The sequence below is a fragment of the Ostrea edulis genome, chromosome 9, assembly GCF_947568905.1.
Source record: "Ostrea edulis chromosome 9, xbOstEdul1.1, whole genome shotgun sequence".
In the NCBI taxonomy this organism is placed as follows: domain Eukaryota; kingdom Metazoa; phylum Mollusca; class Bivalvia; order Ostreida; family Ostreidae; genus Ostrea; species Ostrea edulis.
The window spans coordinates 15,945,172-15,969,148 of NC_079172.1; the positions used below are offsets into that span (position 1 = coordinate 15,945,172).

At 33.7% G+C, this 23,977-nt stretch overlaps 2 protein-coding genes across 2 annotated transcripts in view; one reads left to right on the plus strand and one right to left on the minus strand.

Annotated features, from left to right (window-relative positions):
- The window catches only part of LOC125658034 (zinc metalloproteinase nas-36-like), a 36,098-nt gene extending 15,572 nt beyond the window's left edge, over positions 1 to 20,526 (minus strand). The window contains exons 1-8 of the mRNA XM_048889074.2: positions 20,395 to 20,526; positions 9,544 to 9,680; positions 9,046 to 9,132; positions 6,555 to 6,626; positions 3,658 to 3,684; positions 3,419 to 3,491; positions 715 to 850; positions 227 to 305 (exon numbers count right to left, since the gene is read on the minus strand). Coding sequence (XP_048745031.2) covers positions 227 to 305; positions 715 to 850; positions 3,419 to 3,491; positions 3,658 to 3,684; positions 6,555 to 6,626; positions 9,046 to 9,132; positions 9,544 to 9,680; positions 20,395 to 20,488 — 705 coding nt within the window. The 5' untranslated portion in view covers positions 20,489 to 20,526. The remainder of the gene's footprint in view (positions 1 to 226; positions 306 to 714; positions 851 to 3,418; positions 3,492 to 3,657; positions 3,685 to 6,554; positions 6,627 to 9,045; positions 9,133 to 9,543; positions 9,681 to 20,394) is intronic.
- Positions 12,470 to 16,818, plus strand: LOC125645656 (uncharacterized). The gene is made up of 5 exons (XM_056148644.1): positions 12,470 to 13,127; positions 13,237 to 13,491; positions 13,609 to 14,160; positions 14,315 to 14,533; positions 14,676 to 16,818. Exons 1-5 carry the CDS (start codon positions 12,582 to 12,584, stop codon positions 15,183 to 15,185), a joined length of 2,082 nt encoding a protein of 693 aa, XP_056004619.1. The 5' UTR covers positions 12,470 to 12,581; the 3' UTR covers positions 15,186 to 16,818.
- Positions 20,527 to 23,977: the final 3,451 nt, after the last annotated feature.

Consider the following 23,977-nt stretch of genomic DNA (forward strand, 5'->3'; position numbering starts at 1 on the left):
CATATTTTAATTTGCAAAAATTTTATTTCATAATCATTTCCTTAGCTATTGACTTAATGCATTGTTAAGGGAAAAGAGACTTGTATATCGCATTAGATGTTAAATATATGCAACATAGAACTGAAAACTCTTTGTAGAATTTTCTACGATCGTATATTATGACAGGGAGTGGCTTAAATCAGTGGACTGTTAAGACAAATCTCACTGTATGATTAATTTTACTCACTTTGAAGCAATATGAAGGATCCAGCTCAATCTTCTGTTGTCCGGATGATATTCTGCCCACAGCGGAACTGCAGGAATCCCTGCAGAAAAATCAATCTTTAGAAATCCAACTCTCCACATCCGATTACCAACTGAAACTCTTTAGTACTTCCTGTATAAACCTAATTTACTAGCATTTTGAATTGAAAACTTTTAATAATAATATATAAATATTCATTTTAGAGTATCATTACTTGTTCATCAAATAATTTGATACAGGCTATTCTACTACAGAATCAATTCTAAAGTGTACAAAACAGGTCGTCATAACTTAATCATGTTTTTATTTACAAATCCAAAACGAAACACAGCTAGGAGTATGTACAGTGTATATGTGACATTCTATTAAACGATGGCATGTCACTGATTTCAAAAGGAATACGTCATGTGTTTTCAATTGCATGTACATGTATATTTGCTATATTTAATGACGTTTTACAGGATACTCACCCGTATGTGAAGTATAGATATACTCTGTGTGGAAGAACAATCCAATTGGTATTCTGCCTTTGGACGAATGAAATGCAAGATTTATCGGCAAATTCTTTAATGGCCGAATTTATAGTTTCCCTCTGTTCTTTAGTAACTAAAATGATTTAAAAAGAAATTTGTGATAATTTGCTGTGTAAATTTAAAGATATAGTTACGTCCATCTTATTTTTTAACATAATCTAGGGTCGGTCTGGGTTGATGTACATGTAAGTTGGCATCATGGCATCAATTCTGATTGAAGGTTGTCAAGATATTTAGACATAAATTGTCTTTTATCTTTAAAGAGTATGCATATATTAAACTGATAGAATTTGAATGAAGTATATAACAAAAACAAATTGAAAACCTCTATTTTTCATGAAAGGTATGAAGACAAAAGACATTGTACATAAATAAATATAGTATGGTCACAACCTAGAGATTGATTTCTATCAAACCTTTTAAATGTTTAAAACTTCACGTATCTTTACCCTGTACTGCAGACTTACGCCAGTGCATTCCGATACATAAAAGAATTTAAATTGGAGATGAAAGTTTTATGGACAGTGCAGAAAAAAGATTATCCTTCATTCCTCTCAAAGTAAAAACATTTCAGACACCTTTGAAGTTCTCTTTCTATTGATATTTGCGTTTGTTATTGATTTAAAAAGACAGCTGTTTCTTTTATGGTTTCACCTGGTTTGTATGTACTTAATAATTATCTATGTATAAAAAAAAACCTGTACGGGACTGATATATTCAATTTAAACAATGTCATGTCAGTTATATCGTAAGAAAATGGTATAGAGACTCGACATGTCAGTTATATCGTAAGATAATGGTATAGAGACTCGACATGTAAGTTATATCGTAAGAACATGGTATAGAGACTCGACATATAAGTTATATCGTAAGAAAATGGTATAGAGACTCGACATGTAAGTTATATCGTAAGATAATGGTATAGAGACTCGAGATGTAAGTTATATCGTAAGAAAATGGTATAGAGACTCGACATGTAAGTTGTATCGTAAGAAAATGGTATAGAGACTCGACATGTCAGTTATATCGTAAGAAAATGGTATAGAGACTCGACATGTCAGTTATATCGTAAGATAATGGTATAGAGACTCGACATGTAAGTTATATCGTAAGAAAATGGTATAGAGACTCGACATGTAAGTTGTATCGTAAGAAAATGGTATAGAGACTCGACATGTCAGTTATATCGTAAGAAAATGGTATAGAGACTCGACATGTAAGTTATATCGTAAGAAAATGGTATAGAGACTCGAGATGTAAGTTATATCGTAAGAAAAATGATATAGAGACTTGACATGTAAGTTATATCGTAAGATAATGGTATAGAGACTCGACATGTCAGTTATATCGTAAGATAATGGTAAAGAAACTAGACATATCAGTTATATCGTAAGATAATGGTATAGAGACTCGACATGTAAGTTATATCGTAAGAAAATGGTATAGAGACTCGACATGTCAGTTATATCGTAAGATAATGGTATAGAGACTCGACATGTAAGTTATATCGTAAGAAAATGGTATAGAGACTCGAGATGTAAGTTATATCGTAAGATAATGGTAAAGAAACTAGACATATCAGTTATATCGTAAGATAATGGTATAGACACTCGACATGTAAGTTATATCGTAAGAAAATGGTATAGAGACTCGACATGTAAGTTATATCGTAAGATAATGGTATAGAGACTCGACATGTCAGTTATATCGTAAGATAATGGTAAAGAAACTAGACATATCAGTTATATCGTAAGATAATGGTATAGAGACTCGACATGTAAGTTATATCGTAAGAAAATGGTATAGAGACTCGACATGTCAGTTATATCGTAAGAAAATGGTATAGAGACTCGACGTCCTATTTTGTTTTACAGCTGTGGTTATTTTTATTAAACATTTCAAACTTTGACATAACTTGGTATACGTGATTGAACATGTACGATGGTCGTTCTAAACGTTCATGGACGGTGGCAGGGCGTTTCTTTTTCTTCTCTTTTTTATCATTTAGTTGGGTTTAGATCTACATATTTCAATATGTTTGTTGTAAAATTTCAAGTCAAAATAAGTTGATTTTGAATGTTTTTACTTACATTAAATGAAAAAATGCCGTCTTATGGGTAGCGGGGTTGGGAATGGGTTCATATTTTCACACAATAGTTAAAAACTAAATTATAATTTAGCTGTGACATAAACAAAACCCGATATTATTTTCTGATGTCGGTACTACTGGTTATATTTTCTGATGTCAGTACTATTGGTTATATTTTCCTATATATGGTACATGTACATGTAGCAATGTATTCATAAGATGTAGACATTAGATAAAGATTTTTCAAATTCCTACACTCCAACCTAACCAGTGGATATGGGGTAAACCTACAAGTATCCATACAGCAAGAACTCACAAAATATAAAGAAAGAAGAAAGAAGGTCAGAACAGCAAGAAAAATATACTCTATCTACAATAGCCTTATACCAATCTACTTTTAGACCAAGGTTAAAAGGCAGAGGACTGCCATATAATGACAACCTTTTAATTTTCAAAATTATGTACTTGATTATGTAATGATATATTGTTCTATTGTACTCTAAATTACTCTGAATTATTAGAGATATACTCTGGATGTTTTGGTTTACTTACATGCTGAGTTAATAGAGTACGGTACGTAGGCATATTCCCATAGTCTAACCCTCTCAGCAAAATTCCTTTTGTCCTGCATCATTATAAATCTTATTATACAAACGAAAATTAGGTAAATAGTGGATAAATATATTATGGTTAAACAATGCTACTTGATATATTAAAAAAAAACACCTCTCAACAATCAGAACTTGTTTTAAACATATTTTCAGTGAGTAAGACCTGAAATTTACTTTTACCTTTGAATGTTGGCCATCCTTCAATTCCTGAAGAAGAAAAAAAACTTTTTTATCTCTACATCTGCAATTAATATCTATATCTGATACATATTCAGAATATTGGTCATAAAACAACAAACGATTGGACTTAGTAAAACATTTGAGATCCACTCCCTGTTTTGTTAAGAAAGGAAATGAATAGAAAGGTATTTTATTGGATACTGCAAAGCAGCTTCTACAATCTGCACTCATTTCTGTTGTAACCCAATAACACAACGTCATGTTCCTCCCGTGATGAAATACCTGTAGGTAAGCGACATTGCTTTCTTTAGGGACAACAGTCTATATTCATCTCCTAGGTTAAATAACAACTACTATAACAATGGGCATACCTTCAATTTAGAACGAATTCACTGTTCCTTGAACAGTTCCTTTTATAATCGACAAATGTGTTATTAATTACCATTATGGTAATTATAACCACATACTGTAATTCGTTGCGTGTTTTCACACCATAGGTTCATCGTCATAAGTTACACGTAGTTCCAAATATAAAGGAAATTTAAGCAAGCTTAATAATTTGTATACTTTCGTTCATTTAATATACGAGTGTGCAGTTTCTGAAATTCGTCCATGTAGCATGTACATAAGTAAAATGCAAATATACCTCTTTATTTATCTGGAGGTTCACAAACCATAGCCGAAAGAAATTGATTCCTGGAACTTTCCTTGTACAATATATCATGGGACTTTCCTTAACAGGTAGGCTCTCAATTTTTGTGAGGTGTAAATTCAAGTAAAGTGTTTTATATTTTGTGAGTAAAAACATTTATAGAAGGATTTGAGGTTGGTTTTTTTTTTTTTTTTTTTTTTTGTGTTTTTTGTTTTGGAATTTTTGTTGTAGATGTTGGTGAATTGGCTTTTAACCAGCTGATTTATCAAGTGCTTGATTTAAATGTAAACAAATTATCATGCCTTGCTGGATGTGTTAATGTTTATGAAGAACAGTACTACATGATGTGAAAGTAAAACCTCTGAGAAGTCAACGTTAAGGGAGCAGGGACAGGTCAAAGGTGAGTAATTTTGGAAAGAACATATATACAAAATTAATAGTGGTGCAACCTGCATATTGCAAGAGTTATTGGTCTAGGAAGCATGGTTATCATTCAGTTCGCGGGAATCCTTGATGAACATTGTCCCACTTTGCTCACTTTCTTTCAAGGAGCCTATTGGAATTTTATATATTGTATATCATATTCCATATATTATTTTCATAATAGTTAACTTTCCTTGCAATGCATCCATATCTTCGTTAATTTTTACGGTATATATTCCCCGATTTTCGCTTTAATTGGACTTTTCTAAGCAAGCCATGGGGTCAACGAAAATACTTGAAGATATTCAGTCGTCGACAGATGTCTGATGAATGATGAGGATGTTAAATGTCTGAGGATGTGGGTGTATCAGGAACGAGTAGCGGATGTCTGAGAGGCACCTGCGCACAATTTATGACATTTTGCGTGTGAATCAGATCATGTCATTCTAATGATTGATGGTAACGATGTTAGACGATTAAAATTCCATGTTTCCGAAATGAAATCCGCCCTCGTTTTAGACAAAAATCGTAATTATAATCATTCTGAGGATAGAAATAATGATTGGATTAAAAATGACATGGTACATATTCATTACGCATCTCTTTGCGAACATGATTCCAATTTCCATATTTCAATGCATATCATATTACAAATTTCTGACAGACGGTGTCTCTCTCCAAAGACCCCATGGTCTTATTTTGAGAGTCCACTCTTCCGACTCCTCTTGGTGTAAAAACATGACCTATGCCCAATTTGTATATACATTCGATCTTCAGTTTATATTGTAGTCTCTTTATCTGAATTCTTATTTTTATTTATTTACAATTAAATGTTTTTTCTTCTCATTTCTCTCTTTTTTTTTAATCATATTTCTAGTTTGTTTCTTTACGATTCCGCATTCATTCAGAACCATCTGCATATTTCATTTTGGGTTTTGCAAGTTGTTTTTTTTTAATTTGAATTCTCTCTTCGAGACAATTACTAATACATGTAATTTGAAATTATTACTTGTTAAATAAGCTTTTTAAATTCTGTTTCATAGTGAATTTCAGTAAAATCGTCAAACGGTAAGTCATAATACTTTGTGTAAGAAATTATGTTAAAGGAACATTAACAACAACTATGTAGCTCAGCCAGTCAAATTGTGTGGGATGAACTAAATTAATATGCTACTTCTAAGTGGCATAATTATCTTATCTTATGGAGAATACCTTACAGCTGATAAAGAAATGTTCACGGTTGATAAAGAAATTTTCACGGGTGTGAATATCATGTCCAAGTATGTCTAAATATCGTATAAATTTATTTCTTCCTAATATTAATTTCATTACTACCAGATAAATTTGTTATTGATTAATTAAACTAACATTATTTTTTTTTACGAAAGAAAATAGTTTCATGCTATTATCACTTTTATATGTGCAAAATTAAGAATTAATAACTTTATAGTTTCAATGAACTTTGGTCGGAATGCTTGTGAGGATAGTTCTAGTTTTATGGCTGTCATCGCGACTTCATCCATCAGACTATATTCAGTTTTTATGTTTCACGAATGGAATTAAATTCTTTTTGGGGTGCATTGGAGGTTGGCACATAATCTTGGTTTCAATTCTTCCCCTGTACAAAATGTATTTATCTATATCGATGGAATGCTTTCATTATGTTTTGTTTGAAAACTCTGCCATATGCTTTGGATATAACCCAAAATTTCGAGATGTTATCATTCAAATGTGGGCCAAATAGTGCATTGCATTATCTTAAATAGTTATGTTCATATCTTAATATATAGTGCATTACATATCTTTAAGATGTTCACATTACCTTAGGATAAATATGGCCGTCATGATCTTCTGCTCGGGCGGATATCTTTTTTGATGTATCTATCCCTTCTGGCTATGGAATAGAAGAAGCAAAACAAGAAGCAAGCATTAAAAAATAATTTTCTTTACATTTTAAAAGTTGTTAGAGTTCTTAACACAATATCATAAAGAATACTTGTATAAAAAGAGACTTCTCGCATTTAATACACAGAACTGAATCTGCATATTAATCTGTTCTTTGTACACGTCATAGTATACTGGGTGTTTAATCAGAGATACATGTTATAGTATGAATTGTTAGGGGCAGTGGACACTCTGAAATATGTTATAGAAATTTATTTTTGCTAAAATACATACATATATCTGTCATGAACTTTCCCTTTGTACTCATACTTACAGTATTTTACGTTGAAATTAAATGCATACATGCAATAACATAAAAACGTGCGTATTTAAAGATTTTCACTATAGGTTGCCATTGAAACGAGTATTTGGTGTAAAAAAAAAAACAAAAAAAAAAACCAACAACCTATGTATGTATCAGTATGTGAAGAAAGTATAAAACACGTCAGATGCAGACAACATTTGACCAAAGACAGGTTGCATTTGCAAATAAGATCATTCTAGTGATTATACACGTAGAATTTGTGAAATGCTGACTTCAAAGGAGAGTGTTGAAATCTTTGTAACATCAACTCATTTTCGGTACCCTGCTTTGGATTAAAAATTGATCATACGCAGAACAGAGACATGAACACTATATGCCTGTGATCTTAGAACATCGCTACATTTACCTAAATATATGGTGATCTTAGAACATCGCTACATGTACCTAAATATATGGTGATCTTAGAACATCGCTACATGTACCTAAATATATGGTGATCTTAGAACATCGCTACATGTACCTAAATATATGGTGATCTTAGAACATCGTTACATGTACCTAAATATATGGTGATCTTAGAACATCGCTACATGCACCTAAATATATGGTGATCTTAGAACATCGCTACATGTACCTAAATATATGGTGATCTTAGAACATCGCTACATGTACCTAAATATATGGTGATCTTAGAACATCGCTACATGTACCTAAATATATGGTGATCTTAGAACATCGCTACATGCACCTACATATATGGTGATCTTAGAACATCGCTACATGTACCTACATATATGGTGATCTTAGAACATCGCTACATGCACCTAAATATATGGTGATCTTAGAACATCGCTACATGCACCTAAATATATGGTGATCTTAGAACATCGCTACATGTACCTAAATATATGGTGATCTTAGAACATCGCTACATGTACCTAAATATATGGTGATTTTAGAACATCGCTACATGCACCTAAATATATGGTGATCTTAGAACATCGCTACATGTACCTAAATATATGGTGATCTTAGAACATCGCTACATGTACCTAAATATATGGTGGTTTTGGAACATCGCTACATGTACCTAAATATATGGTGGTTTTGGAACATCGCTACATGCACCTAATATATGGTGGTTTTGGAACATCGCTACATGCACCTAAATATACGGGACAATGATAACGGAGAAGCCGACGTCATCATCTTTTTGTAAACGTTTATGTTCAGTAAAATGTCCAAATATGAAGCAGCTGGGGAAAAAACTGCACATGTCTTTTGTTTTCATTTCAAGTTCACTGGAATATATCAAATTAACTTCTCAATATTTGGCAGGATTGCACAACGTGCATCCGGCTTATAGTATGGTGAATGGCGGGCTTCCGTGTACTAAAGTACCTACATGTACACTGTGGAATCAACTCCTCTCGCTTGACATTCCTCAAACTTTGTACAATTGTTATGGACACATTGAAGATGTCCATGTGTCTGTTTGAAAGTGGTCGGACATTTTTCGAAAAATTTACAGGTAGTTTCACTTTGTCTGTTTAAGCATGTTTCGAATAAACGGTACCTATTATGTATATCTCTAATGTCAACTTTTTAAAAGTATTACATAATTGATTCTCTACCACAAAAATGTGTATGCGTGTGTGTGTGTGTGTGTGAGAGAGAGAGAGGGGGGGGGGGCAGTAAAACTGTAAAATGGGGACAAATTTCAACCAATGGACAGACGTTGTGAGGACAAGAATTGCACTATGAGGACAAATAAATGTCCTCACAATTACGTCCTCATAAATGTGACCTACAGCATGTGAAAGATGTAGATACAAAATATTAGCTTAGTGAGGACAAGTAGTGTGAGGACATGTCCTTACTAATATTCTCTCTCAAAAACCTTTTTTTCATAATTCAAAAGAGAGTATTAGATAAACTTTTATAGATATCCCTATAGCTATACCTAACATAGTACTTTTTTGCCTTTAGAATAATATATATGTGTATTCTCTTCTACACATTGTGAGGACGTCCTCATTTAGTAGGTTTGGTCGGCTAAAGAGAGAGAGAGAGAGAGAGAGAGAGAGAGAGAGAGTATAATTACCGTGTGAGGATTCCCTTGTTTATCATGCACAATCATTGTTTGCAGCAGATTAGCGATCGGGTCGTCTTGGTCGTGCGGGTGATCGTACTGAAGATAGTATAATGATACTCACATACATCACAGTTACTGCTCTTTTGTTTCTGATACCTATAATTCAATCTTTGGAATTTTCAATAAGATGTATTTCATACGTACGCTACAAAATATTCAGAAGTAGAAAATCATGTCTCAGTACGAAAAGCATAAAACCTGAGACATTTATAAATGTCTCTGATAAAACTTCAGTCTATGAATTTCATTCTTATTGTGCTACAGTGACTTGTTGGGGTCACTTTAGAGAACATTGCCTATTGTACTGTAGATGATCAAATTATTCTGATCCCTCAGTGACAATTACTATCTGGAAATCCTCAAGGTGAATTTGTAATTTCGCGGATTCTAAGCTCCGAGAGAGTTAACGGACAGTATAACTTCCAACGGATTGAAAGTAGTTCTCACCCAATCTTTTATCATGTTTTTGTGCCATTTTCCAGGTTTTTGCAACTCTTCCCAATCTCTCCAAACAATTTTCGCTTTCTTTTTCCTGGCATCTAAGTGATCCATCATCATGTTAATTGAGCTCTTTAGACTTTTTTCTATTGTATAAAAGAAAATTTGTATGAATTTATCTTATCGTAACCAGTATCAATTACAGCACAATCTGTGTATTTTTACGGTTATATGTTCAATGTTTGCTAGTCGTAATTCTCGTCACATGGAATGCAGGACCAGTGGAAGGATTTCAAACTTTTATTCAAAACATACCACATCAAACACATGCAAAAGTCCAATAACCATATCGATATCTTGTTCCTGCGTCCTAACAAACCTTTTTTTTTTTTTTTTTTTTTTTTTTTTTTTATTTTAGATTTGCTGAATTTCATAGTAAAGGTAACCCAAATGATGATGATAAATCATTTCTTAAAGAATTAATTTTACAGAGGACACACGAGTCATAAAGAATGAGGACTACAAAGGACAACGACATTACATGTATGTAGAATCAGAACTACAACTGATACGAACTACAGAAGATACCCAGGTTTTCAATAATGAAAAGCACAGAGGTCATTGAAATCTTAAAGATTGAGAACTACTGAGGATACCCAAGGGACTGGTTCACGATTTTTGAAGGAAAAAATCCTTTTTTGATGTTAAACATTACAAATATATATCATTTAATGTTGACAGTCAAAATTTGTCCGTCAGATTGCAAGAGAAAAAAAAGAAGTAATATCTTAGCCTTACCTCTGTGGTATGTAAGACTCCAGTCTTTTTATGTTTACAAACAAACCAGTGACATGTTGATTTTGTAATCTAAAGCATCTTAATTTTGCACAGTCACAAAGAAGTAGGTACGGTTTAGGCCTAATTCTGCCCGGCGATTATGGGGAAAATTAAATTCGCGTCCCTGATATTTTTTTGTCTATTTTCTGAAAGAGCACTCCGTATCTATTCTTAAAAGCATATTAAAATCAACTCATGTATGCGCATGCGTAGTACACAATCGAACAAAGTAAGGGTTATGAAGCAATTTATGGATTTTTCATAGGTTTTGTATAGATAAATCAGTGAAATTGAACACCTCTTCCCCTGTCGCCCGGGACAATTTTTATATGAATTAAAAATTTCGGAGAAATTTGACAATTCCTCTCAGTTTCATTCCGGGCGACGATGGAAGAAGGGTTAAAATATCACTTTAAAGATGTTTACAAAATCGCCATCGTGACGTGATTTGCGGTAATCAATGCAGACATCTTAGCAACGGAAGAGGATATAAGAATTATTTGGGTATTAAATTGATTCCAAAATAATATTTGTTAGTGTTAATTATTATCTATTGTCATTTATTGAAATAATGATAATAAATTCCGGATAAATTAAAGCCAATCGTATGTACCGGATGCCATTTTGGTCGTTATGGTTAGTGTAAACAGAATGGGGTATACCTAGGAGCAACAGATGCTTCGTGAGAATTCTCATTAAATACCAGGTAAGTCGCATTGAAGTAATTTATATAATGATCAATGGTTCTTTATATAAACAATATTGATGGTGAAAATTTTAAAGCATTATATTTCACCATGCGTGCATATTTTACTTGATAACGTGAAACTTCCTTGGTACGATGAACAGCAGACGGCAATATAAATCAGTGACGTATATTCCCCAAAAAACGAAATAGTTTTGTAACCATTGCATGCAATAATTACAAATATAGATCATCTTTTAAAGACACTTTTAAAAGGTCTCTTTAATCTGTATCTATGAAGCATTTGCCCCCCCCCCCCCCCCCCCCTCCCCTGTCAAGTGTAGTCAATAGATAGGAAATAATACATATCATTTCTCTATAAGACAATTTTTGATCCGTGTCATTTTCTTTTATTTGTGTGTGTTTGTTGTTTTTTCTTTCTTCTATATATCTGTACCTATGAAACATTGCCCCCCTCCTCCCTGTTAACTTATAGTCAATATACATATAATTCACTGAGGAGATACAGGACTCCGTGGCCGAGTGGTTAGAGCGTAGCGCTCTACCACCTTTAACATCTCACCACCATCGGTGCGGGTTCGAAACCCGTGTGTTAGGGTATATTTTTTTCCTCTTCTATTTATCTGTACCTATGAAACATTTTTATTTTTTTTTTCTATTATCATATATATATATATATATATATACATATAACTACATACAGTATATATATATATATATATATATATATATATATACAATAATAAAAGTTAAGAAACACAAAACTCATTTCACTGTTAGCACTTTCGGCTTTACTGCCTCTTCAGACAGCTATGTAAACGTTTTGTTCTTTTTGCAAACTACATATGTATATATGTATATATGTATATATATATATATATATATATATATAAATCACTAAATAATCACAACTAGGTACTGAAAATTTTCGCCCCAGCCCGGGGTCGAACCAGTGACGTACGGCACCCACCGCCTAGCAAGATTGTCAAACCAGTGCGTAAGTCCACTCGGCCATATATATATATATATATATATATATATATATAATTTTTTTTTTTAGATTTGTAGGCTACTTCTTAAATATACCCTTTTCTTTTTAAAAGCGGCAAGGAAGGCATTTTGCTACATATGTTTTACTCCTATTGTTAAAAGAATTTTATGTGCTTTTGCCCAAACATTAAAACCATAAATCGGATAGGAGAGGGGGAAAGGGGGGAGGGAAGGGGGCAAAGGTTAATCCTTCAATGCATTCATTTCACCACTTCAAATTTCATATCAAGTACCTTTCTCTGTCACTTTAAAAAAGAAGGGCAGCCAATAAATTGAACTTTGCATGTAAAACTACATACAGTATATATATAAATAATGTACTTCATCAAAAAGGGACCCCCCCCCCCCCCCCCGCCGGATTTTATATAAATTTTATATAAAAATATATTTTATATAAAAAGTGCAAGTCTATGAAGTATTATAATTGTACTAATGTACTTGTTTGTTTTAAAGGATGGATGGAAGGCAATATAGATGTTGTTTATGTAACAAGAAGACCACTCCAGACGAACGACGTCCCGTTGGTTTGTTTCTGTCCACATTAAGGAAACACTTTTCTTTAGATGTGGAAGAAACAGACCGTATTTGCAACAAATGTCGACATAAGTGTCGGAATATAAAGGAGTCCAATACAAGACAACCTATGCTTCTTAGACCAGCCACCGAAGACGAAAAAAAAGACCCCACATTTCAGTCTCCAAAACAGAAGCGCACAAAGTCTCCATTTTCAAGTCCTCCGACTATTCCCTTGTCTATCCCATCATCATCGCAGAGCCATGGCTACTGCTTTGTTTGCAAGAAACCAGGACCGAAGCTTGTCACAGTTTCACATCATGTTCGGATGTTTGTGTTTATCCAGAAAGAAATCATCATTCCAACTGGAGCAAGATGCTGCATACGACACCTAGACAGCGAGAAAATGAATGATGAAGCTTTACACCAAATCAGGACCAATGACAACACAACACTGAACAAAACATCCATCATTGATCTCATTAAGGTAGCTTTTTTTCAGCTTGAAATGATAACTGTATGAACATGTATATATATTATAATTAAAATAATAGGTCAAAATCATTATTTTTTATGATGATGTTTTTTTTCTGTAGTACCTGCGTGATAAAGCATTTGAACAACAATCCAGGCTTGACTTTGATGATGATTGCAGAATGAGTGATGAAGACTATAGGGTACTGACAGGGTTTTCTCGTCTTGAATTCCATGACATTGTCTCATCAGTTGCCAGTATCAACTCATCTAGAAATCGGAGCAAGAGGACCTGCATAGGCATCCTGTTAATGAAGCTTCGATCAGCGCTTTCCAACAAAATGCTGGCTGTTCTATTTCAGATGACCAAATCTCAAGTAAGCGTTTTATGTATAATTCTTATGAAAATTGTATAAATTCATATCAAACCAACATTGATATACACATGTACTTAAAAAGGGACAAGAAATTTTCACAGGTGTTAAATTTTGCAGGTACGACGGGCTATTGTATCTGCTAGTACAGCTCTTATAAGAGACTTCGTTCCATACAACCTGGGATTTCAACACATTACACGTGAGGAGGTCATTGAAAACCACACCCGTCAACTGGCAAGAGATCTTCTGAGTGGTGACATCACCTCAAACCCTGCGATCTTAGTATTGGATGGAACGTACGTTTACATTAAAAAAAGTTCCAATTTCGCATTTGCGCGGCGGTCCTACAGTATGCATAAGCACCGACCCCTTATTAAACCAATGATGGTTGTTACTACAAGTGGATACATCGTATCGGTCCTTGGACCCTATCTTGCCGACTCCAAAAATAATGATGCTAACATCCTGAAACACATGATTTGCCATAATGCTGAAGAACTTCGGAACTGGTTGCAAGAAGACGATGTGTTTGTTGTTGATCGCGGATTTAGGGATGCTCAGGATGTTCTGGAAGATCTTGGAATAAGGATGGAGATGCCAGCATTCATGACACGAGGAGACAAACAGCTGTCCACGCTTGATTCTAACAAGTCAAGAGTTGTGACAAAGGTACTTTAATGCTTTTCATATTCTCAATAAATACGAGCTGATTGTGCTCCTTTATGTCATAATCACATTTCAGCTTTAGATATGAAATACAAGGTATATGAAATAATGAAAAAAATGTTTTACTGTATGCGTAACGTTTTATTTGTCTTTCCAGGTCAGGTGGATTGTTGAAGCAGCTAATGGGCGCATTAAGCAGTGGCAGTTTTTGGCAAAAACCTTGCCAAACTCGCAAATTCCATTCATCGGTGATTATGTGAGAATTGTAGCAGCTCTTTGCAATAAGTATAGACCACCACTTAGCGTGTCATCAGAGGAGGACCAAGAAATTGCAGCGAAAATGGTTTACCTTTCACAGAGATTAAATACACTGCAGGTTAATATATACATACATCAATATCCATACCATATCCAGTGTGAAAATTCTGAAAGATACGTATATGTTTATATATTTTTTAAATTAAGAAACCTCAGTTTTATTTTGCTTATGAATTGTCGAATGTTGCTGTGTTTTACAGGAACGTGTGGAAAATGAAGGGCTTGACAGACGAGGGTTTAATTGGACAAAAGTGGATTCAGAGAATGTTACTCCAGAATTTCCAAAGTACAACGACACTGAATTGCGTCAGCTAACTCTGGGAGTGTACCAACTTCGCATGGCTAAGTCCTACACTCATGAGCACATGGACGTAGACGGTGGATTTGAAATCCTTATAAGTGACGAAATTGAAGGAATGGTGTGCGCCAAGATCCAAAGTCGCCATATATCAGCTAAACAGTACAAATGTTGGATCACTTACACCGAGGGAGATATTGATGGTTGGTATTGCAAATGCAAAGCTGGAACAAGAGTTGTAGGAATGTGCGGCCATATCACCAGCGTTATATGGTATTTATCTTTTGGACGGCATCAGGAGTCACTGAAGGGGGTAAGGAATTGGACAACATCACTTGAAGACGCATCGGACATCCATGACGTCATTGACGGTTCAGACAGTGATGGAAATGACAATGATGTGGAAGAGTGAGAGAAGGCGAGGGTGTGCTATATCTAGTCTGGGGGTGAATGCGCGCGCGCATGCGTGTGTTTGAGAGATAGAGAGAGTGCGTGTGAGAAAGTGAATATGCGACGGAGGCTGAGAGCGTGTGTGACTGTGTATGAGAAAGATAAGATGTTTGTGAGAGAGACGGAGGGAGGAGGTATGTGTTGCTGTGTGTGTGTGTGTGTGAGAGAGAGAGAGAGAGAGAGAGAGAGAGAGAGAGAGAGATATGTGTTTGCGTGTGTACATACACGTATATAAATGTTCTTCGTGTGTTCTTTGTGGTTCTTGTTTTTCATTAAATATTGCCGTTTTTGGTGAATATATATATGACCAGTAAAACACAATGTACAAAGCAGATACATGTAAGATTGTGAATGAATTACTATAGGATTAAACATTCTTTTTGAAGAATTTATCGATGTGTAAACTCCAGACATCAGTTTACTCACAAGCTAAATAAAAGTTTGTGAGTGAAATGTCCGGAGTTTACACATCTATAAATTCTTCAAAAAGAATATTTTAATCTTATAATTTCAATTCATTCAATTTATTAACAATTGCAAAAAATTGAATAGTTTCACCGCACTATGTTATTTGTTTTCAGGCGTGTATGAATACATCGCGTTTTCAGATTTATTGCTGTATAAACTCTTGTTCAGCTTTATTTTTGTCCAATCAAAATAATTGTAATAAATAACATTGGAATTATAATCTTATAAGCGCAAACAGATTAATTTTATTGTTAGAATCTATGTATCTTATGCATTCCTAAAATTTTGTAGTGTAAACTTTAATACGGTATATTGCGCTTTATAAGCTAAAATCAAATCTACTATTTTGATATTCTCAAAGTTCTCGGAATATCGTTCATATCAATCAAATAAAAGTCAGGATGGAATTCCAGTGTACTCCATTTCATGAGAAATTATATAGATGACGCTACGAACTTCGTATAACATTCGGTGATTTAAATGAGAGACCCTTTAATTTTATCGCCATTTATCTTCCGAATGCACGCAACAGTTACACAGTTAATGAAAATGTAAACAAAAATAAATCTTTTTAAAATTCCTTCATACAAACGAAATTTTAAGAGAGACAATAGAACTATATAGCTGTAAGATATGATTCTATAATTATTTCATTCATCTGATGGTCTAAACATTATACATTTGCTCCGTTTTAGCTTCACACAGTTAATCGCAACGTTGTTTTTGCCATTGTGCAGCATTCCAGATTTTACTTTCATTATCATCAAATTCAGTATCAAAACAAAACCAATAATTTCAATATATTTTGAAAGTTGATACTATTATGTGTAGTACAATTTTTTTCCCCCTACAATGCCGAACGTCACAAATCATTGCTTGACTATACATATATACATATAACTTTTGGGAAGAGCTTTCGTTTAAGTATAACGTCAAAATTAACGTCAAAGTGAGCGACGTCACCAATTTTATATGGGGTTTTCCGTTGAATATATTAGAGCTGTTATTGAAGATAAAGGATAACAATGGTCATATTCATAAATGGCACATTCTCAAGTACCAGATTTAGCATTTTTGTGAGTTTCCAGGACAGGGCAGATTTTGACCAAAACCGTACCTTGTCCTTTAACTTTTTAGAATAATTTTTCAAATAAAAAATACTTGAAATGTGATATATACATGTATAATAAACCTAGATCGATATCCATTTCGTTTGAAAGAAAGGTGAAGACAACGAACAGTGATCAATCTCATAACTCCTATAAGCAATACAAAATACATAGCTGGGCAAACACGGATCAGGTTTCTAGGAGGAGTAAGCATCCCCTGTCGACCGGTCACACCCGCCGTGAGCCCTTTATTCTGATCAGGTAAACGAAACATATCAGATTGTATTGACGAACTAGATCATTATAACAACCATAGAATCTGCGAAATGCTGACTTTAATAGAGACTGTTGGAACCCCTGCACCATCAACTTGTTTGAAACCTTCGTAAACAATAATATACCATCATCTTTATTTACAAAACAAATAATAAACTCTCTAAAATGGGCTTCCGTAATAATGTATAACCTTAATCATTTTTGTGAAACACTTTAAACACATTAGACAGTAGATTTTAAAAGTGAAAGACAAAAGTGGGGGGGGGGGGGCGTGAAGTTTTCAAAGCAAAATGGAGGGTATTCAATGAAGCCAGTAATTATATGCAGTTTTCAATTTTAAGTGCTATATTGTAAAATAGCATGATCATGTTTTCATTTTTGAAAATAGAGTAAATATCAGGACCTGTTAAGATTTCTATGAAAGTTGTGAATTAGCCATTCTTCCAAATGCGACTAATTTCAAAAATATTTCAGACTATCAAAATGCAGGTATAGTGCCAGCAACCAAATTGATAGATTGACAGGGGATGTTTACTCCTCCTAAGCACCTGATCCCACCTCTGGTGTCTCCAGGGGTACGTGTTTGCCCGACTATCTAATTTGTATTGCTTATAGGAGTTATGAGATTGATCAATGTTCGTTTTCTTCGCCTTTCATACCATTGATAATTTCAGTTTGGGTATTGTTTGTATACAATCGTTAGTAAGTGAATAACTATTGATAGAATTGTCATTTTCAATTAATTTTCATTGATAGAAAGCGAAGATTTGGTTGTCCTCTGTACTTTTTATTTAAAGGGATTGATTTGTACATCATTAAGAAGAACATATATTTAGGATCCTGAAGTACAATACTACACCAAATGCTACCATTATAAAGCGAACCCATTCCGGGTTTGAGAATGAATTCATCCATGAACAGTCACCATAGCAATACTTTAATTAGCTATGTATTGTCCGCTTTGAATGAGATTGTCACGATTTGATTCACTCAGAAAAGACAGCAGTTTCTTGACGTAAGTTTTTGCAACTACATGTATTTTCAGTACAATTACGGTAAAGATAATATCTAAAAAAGAAGTCAGTTTGTACATAGGTGGCGGAAATCCAATTGCCATTGGATTTTATGACAAAATTGTAAAGTGCCACCTTATTTTTCTATTTTATTATCTTTGTATTTAACAAGATTTATAAAAAGTATCGAGATCCCAATGTCATTCTTGTTTAGGTTGTCTGAGTTGTAGTTTTGATACTCGGGGATCTCTCTATTATAGGGGTTGTAAATAAGTTGTCAACTTCTTCAATCGTCATTAATAAATGACAATTTTCAACCAACAATATGTATTCTATTGTTAATTGCCAAGAAAAATAACAAAGCTGCGGGACATGAGAAAACCGGTTTCGTATAGTATTTTATATTTTTATAAAAATGGAGAACATAAATTGTTTTTTGGGAATTTCAATAAATGGCTCCTAACATCACTACATGTATGTAAGTAGTGTACAAGTGCGTTCATTCATGTAATACTGAAATGTTTGGTGCATGTACTTATAATCTTGCATTGAAAGTGAAAGGATCCGTCCATATCTATGGAGACATTTTGTTTCAAATAATGGATTGTGTGAGTTTGTATACTTGTGAATATACATCTGTTTTCAGCTGGCTATGGTGAATCGAAAAGATACAAGTTTGTCCTCTTTTCAGATGAAGGCTTTCAGGCCTGCTATCTATTATCGTTGCAATTGAACAACAATCCACGAGAGGTGCATCTTCATTTGTTTTATGGTACAATATGCAAAAGAAAAAAACAAAACCAAAAAAACCGATAACACGTATCAAGTTCTATTCGATATATAACTTAGTACGACTTAAGATCAAGATAACTCTGTACGACTGGTGAAAAAAAATTCTGAATGGCTCTTATTCTACAGTATTTAGAGAAGTGGACAGGCACAGCCCACATCCACTTCTCTTCGCAAACCTTCATGTTTTGATTCTGGAAAACGTGTAAACGCCGGAACCGGTGACGTTTCACGCTTCGACTCAAATATGGCTGGATTTCCTTAACAAACACGTTATTTCCACAACTTTAACATTAATGAATGCAACCGTCGTAAAGAAGTTAACTTTTACTCACTGTGAATTCATTTTCACATGCCCCCATTCCTTGGTTTGAATGATGTGCTAATCTGTATTGTCGGATAATTTGGAAAAATGAACAAACACGCATTTTGGTTCTCAAAAATCTCTTTCGATTTAATAAATCAGATTATTCTTGTTGATATCGATAAGAAAACATGTTTAAATAAAAAACAAATGTCAAAAAGCTTAACGAGAAGCAAATTGCGTGTTTGCTATTTTTGTCCAAATTTTCCGACTTCGGATATTCATTTTTTTCTACCGCTAACAGAGAATAGTGGAAATAACTTGTCTGTTAAGTAAATCCAGCCATATCTGAGTCGAAACATCGGTTGAAGCGTGAACCGTCACCGGTTCCGACATTTACAAGTTTTCCAAAATCCAACCATGAAGGTTTGCGAAGAGAAGTGGATGTAGGCTATGCCTGTCCACTTCTCTAAAGAGAATAAATGGCTCTATGAAGGTTTGCGAAGAGAAGTGGATGTAGGCTATGCCTGTCCACTTCTCTAAAGAGAATAAATGGCTCTATGCAAAATAACAAGTACGGCTATTGTTTGATATAACTTGGTACGACTTGGCCCCAAAACACTCTCTAAGACTTTATATGTAGCATGTATATGCCAATGAACACATATGATTACTGTTCAATACAACTTGGTACAACTTAGCCTTTAAAAAACCCTGTACGACTTGCAAAATAGGTAGTAGGTGACAGTTTCGCACTGTAGCCCGGTCAACTTTAAAAAAAAAAAAAAAAAAAAAAAAGGAAATACCCCATATTTGAAGTGATGTTACATATGTAAAAATGTATACAATAATTTTAGGATGCATGTCAAATGTAGCTGAGTGCTTAATAAAAATGTTGATATACAAGATGTAGGGATATCAAGAAAGCTAATCTCAGCCATGGTAAAGATGTAAAATGTGATATTTAACTAACAGCATTATTTGTCACTTGTTGCTTGTTGACTTTATAGTGTCCAACCTGAAGCAAGGATTATTAATGACGTGGTAAATTTGTCGATAAAAGAAAGATATCAGAACAATCATCCGAAATATTATGATTAAATATTCAAAGTGGCGTGTTTCTCATAAAGATAATTTTGTCAATTTATACTGAAAACAGGTTAGAGAACTTCAAAATTGTAAATATAACTTTAGAAAACAATTGAAATTTACCTTCATGTGTCTTAAGATTTTCCAGGACTTCTTTCTTGATCTTTGGTTTCGCCACAACCGTCCAGATACAAATAACGATGTAAAGATGTCGCATCTTAAGTTCTTCTCTCTCAGAAACATTTACTCAAATGTACGCAAACCGTCTGATATCCAACATATATAGCACAAGGATCTGTAAACGTTGACGCAATTCTTATCACATCGAAAATATATCAAAGGAAATCAAGGTCAATGATATTCAAATTCGAAGGGCTAAATTGAAACACTTTATTCGGAAATATTTATATCCTTGTGTTTTCAAACAAGTGGTACCATTTTAAGTGTTCAAATCTCTCTCTCTCTCTCTCTCTCTCTCTCTCTCTCTCTCTTACATGTATATGAAAGTATACATGGAACTAAACCCGCAGTGCCATCTATATCTTATTTTGAAGATTTTGATAGGTTTCATGTACATTTAGGCTTTAGCTATTTTCTCCAGAGATAAGTGACTAATACTAAAACACTTCGACCAATAATTTAACATATTAGTTAGGATGTAATGCTTGATTACTTTGTGCAAATAATTAAGATTAAAAAAACATGTCTACAAAAACTTCCGATTTAAATTTTTATTAGTAACTCACGACAAAGGTTTGTCTTTATAGCACAACAATAAGAAAGTTCATGTACATTACCAGAAAGGTTCATATCGCATTTTGTCCTATAACAGTATCTTTCTTTTAAATATTCTTCTGAAACCATTTGTATCCTGTCTTCTTCTTTTTTTTTTTTTTTATCAGATTCATACCTTTAAAACTATCTTTAATTCCATTTAGAAAAAAAAATGTTGTATCTACGATTAATAAAATGTGGCCAGAAACCTTTAGAATTTTTATGAATTGGATTTCAAATACATTCAAATTGATATTTAAGGAAATATTTAATATACTGGTATTTGATATCGTTCTCATACCTGTATCAACGGTCACAAGACGAACTGTTAGTCCGCATTAATAAGACACCAGTGACAATTTTTAAACTTTCAATTTGTACTACTTCATTATGATTGTTGATTTAAATATATTTTGTTGCCACGAAAAATAAAAGGCCTGTACACGTGCAAGTCCAGCATGAGCCACATCGCTCATCTGAGTCACCTTGGCACTGCTGTTTTTCAGCTGTTATGAATTTTAGAGTTTTAAAAAAAACTAAGTTGACCAAATAGTGTGGCCCCTACCTAGCCCCAAAGAACCACGATATAACCGAACGTCGGTTCTCACAACATGTAGATATGACTACCATGGCCTTGCTGTTCTGGAGGACATCAAGGTCATATCATGAGTGGAAAGTCTTGCCCTAAGAAATCTACATAAAACTATATGTCTGAAAGCTCTACATTACATAGTTCAGGAACTATTCAACAAGTTAAGTTTTCTTTAAAGTAGGTCAAACTCTAAGATCAAGGTCACAAAATTAGAAACATTGGTACCGCAAAAATAGTTTTGCCATAAGGGATGCATACATGAAATGTTACATGTGTATCCCTATTGCTATTCAAAAGTTGTGAGTCAGGTTAAAGATTTGAAAAGTGGTTTAAACTGTAAGGTCAAGATCACAAGGTCAAAGACCATGTATAAAATATAAGGATTTACCCACAGGCACTTTTTTCTGTAAATAACTTACGACCTCTATACTAATAATAACACAAGGGATGTTGCTAAAACGCGGAACGGAAGACGGAATGGAACGGAATTTAAGAATTCGAATGATTAATGTAGATAAGATAACGCCATGAGATTGATCACTGTTCATTATCTTCACCTTTTATTTGCAACCGTTCTTTTGAACAATCATTCAACTAAACACCATGTATGACATGACTGCATTCATTGCCTGTTATCGCCGAAAACTGCAACAAAACATGGGTCTTCAGCACTGGCACTTGTTTCTGTAAATAACTTACATGTACGACCTCTGTATACTAATAATAACACAAGGTACCTAGCTTCAAATGACGCCGAATGGCACCCCCTGAGAATATCGGCCTTGTGAGCTTCCAGGGAATATCCTATGTAAATGTACTTACTACCGTTCTCTTGTACAATCATTCAAATGCAAGGTGAAGATAACGAACAGTGATCAATCTCATAACTCCTACAAAATAGATAGTTGGGCAAACACGGACCCCTGGATCATTCAAATAAAAAACCATGTATAGCATGACTACATTTATTGCCTATTATCTCCGAAAACTGCAACAAAACATGGGTCTACACACCCAAAGTCAATAAAAGCGTGCAATTGAGGGTTTCAAAATCATGGTTTATCGACAATTCAAAATATATGGTAACATGCGTTTATTAATGGTAAATATCTGTTGAACACTCACCTCAAATTGTTTCAAGTTAAGTATGACAGATGTTGGTATATTTTTCTCGAGTTTTCTCACATGTAACCTTCGTAACTGAGTCCTTGACATTATATGTAAGATAAACATTAATTTTCCATGTATTATTCCATAACTTGTATTGGAATTGACTGAGCATATATTTTTCTAATTTGCGAAGGACAATAAATACAGGTTTTCAAAGAAAATATTTAATCAACACAACAAGAAATTATCTGCTGTAAAAGTCAGCAATAAGATTTTAAGAGCGCAAAATAAACGATGGCAGAAAATAAAATTTATTAACAAATATTCTCGAACAGTTCAATGTGTATGAAACATGAAAACAAAAGACTAGCAATAGATATTTTAGATTTCAAACATTTCGGTTGAGCATCACTGAAGAGACATTATTTGTCGAAATGCGCATCTGGTGCATCAAAATTGGTACCGTATACGTTTTACATATATAACGATAGCTTTTTTGTATGTAAATGAAGTAGTGCTGTAATTATGTAACGTATGTTTCAACACTTACACAATAGTACATCCATGAAAATATTATGCCAAAACGATGTCATAATCAGTTATTCTTTACGATTGATGTTGCAAAATAATAACGACATCACTTAATTCAATGGAAATACCAATTTTAATAGAAATATAACGTAGACACGCAAAAAATTACCAAATGTGTCTTTTCTTCTGAATTTGTTAATTTGCAATAAATATACGATTAAAACAAAAGTAAAAGATTGATGTTTCGCTATATAAATGCTCATGATTCTTATAGAAATAACAGACACATATTTTGAAACCTGGATTGCTCTTTGTTATAATAAACAATGAAAGTAACGTATGTTTCTTATTTTTCCTTTCATTACTATAAACACATCATTTCTATTCAAAAAATGGAAAGAAACATATTTACCCATTTCTAACAATCTGTTTACAATAATAATATAAAGAAAATGTTTAATTTCCCAACATTTTGATTAAATGTATACCGAATCTTATGTTTTTGTTGCTTATTTTGGAATACCTTTCCATAGAAACTGTCAGTATAATCCACCACGCGGTGTTATGAATGAATATTTAACTTGAACCTTAAGACATAGATGTCCCCTATTGATTTTGAGGTCAAAAGGACAACGGTTAAACTACTCTGGACATACGCTATTGTCCGTTGAAAAGTATTTCCTTGATAGACATCAAACT

Excerpts from the sequence above, each read along its gene's own strand:
- LOC125645656 (XM_056148644.1), top strand. The coding sequence starts at position 12,582 with ATGGATGGAAGGCAATATAGATGTTGTTTATGTAACAAGAAGACCACT. Across the intron at positions 13,492-13,608 it reads TTCAGATGACCAAATCTCAA|GTACGACGGGCTATTGTATC; the intron begins GTAAGCGTTTTA and ends TAAATTTTGCAG. Across the intron at positions 14,161-14,314 it reads AGTCAAGAGTTGTGACAAAG|GTCAGGTGGATTGTTGAAGC; the intron begins GTACTTTAATGC and ends TTGTCTTTCCAG.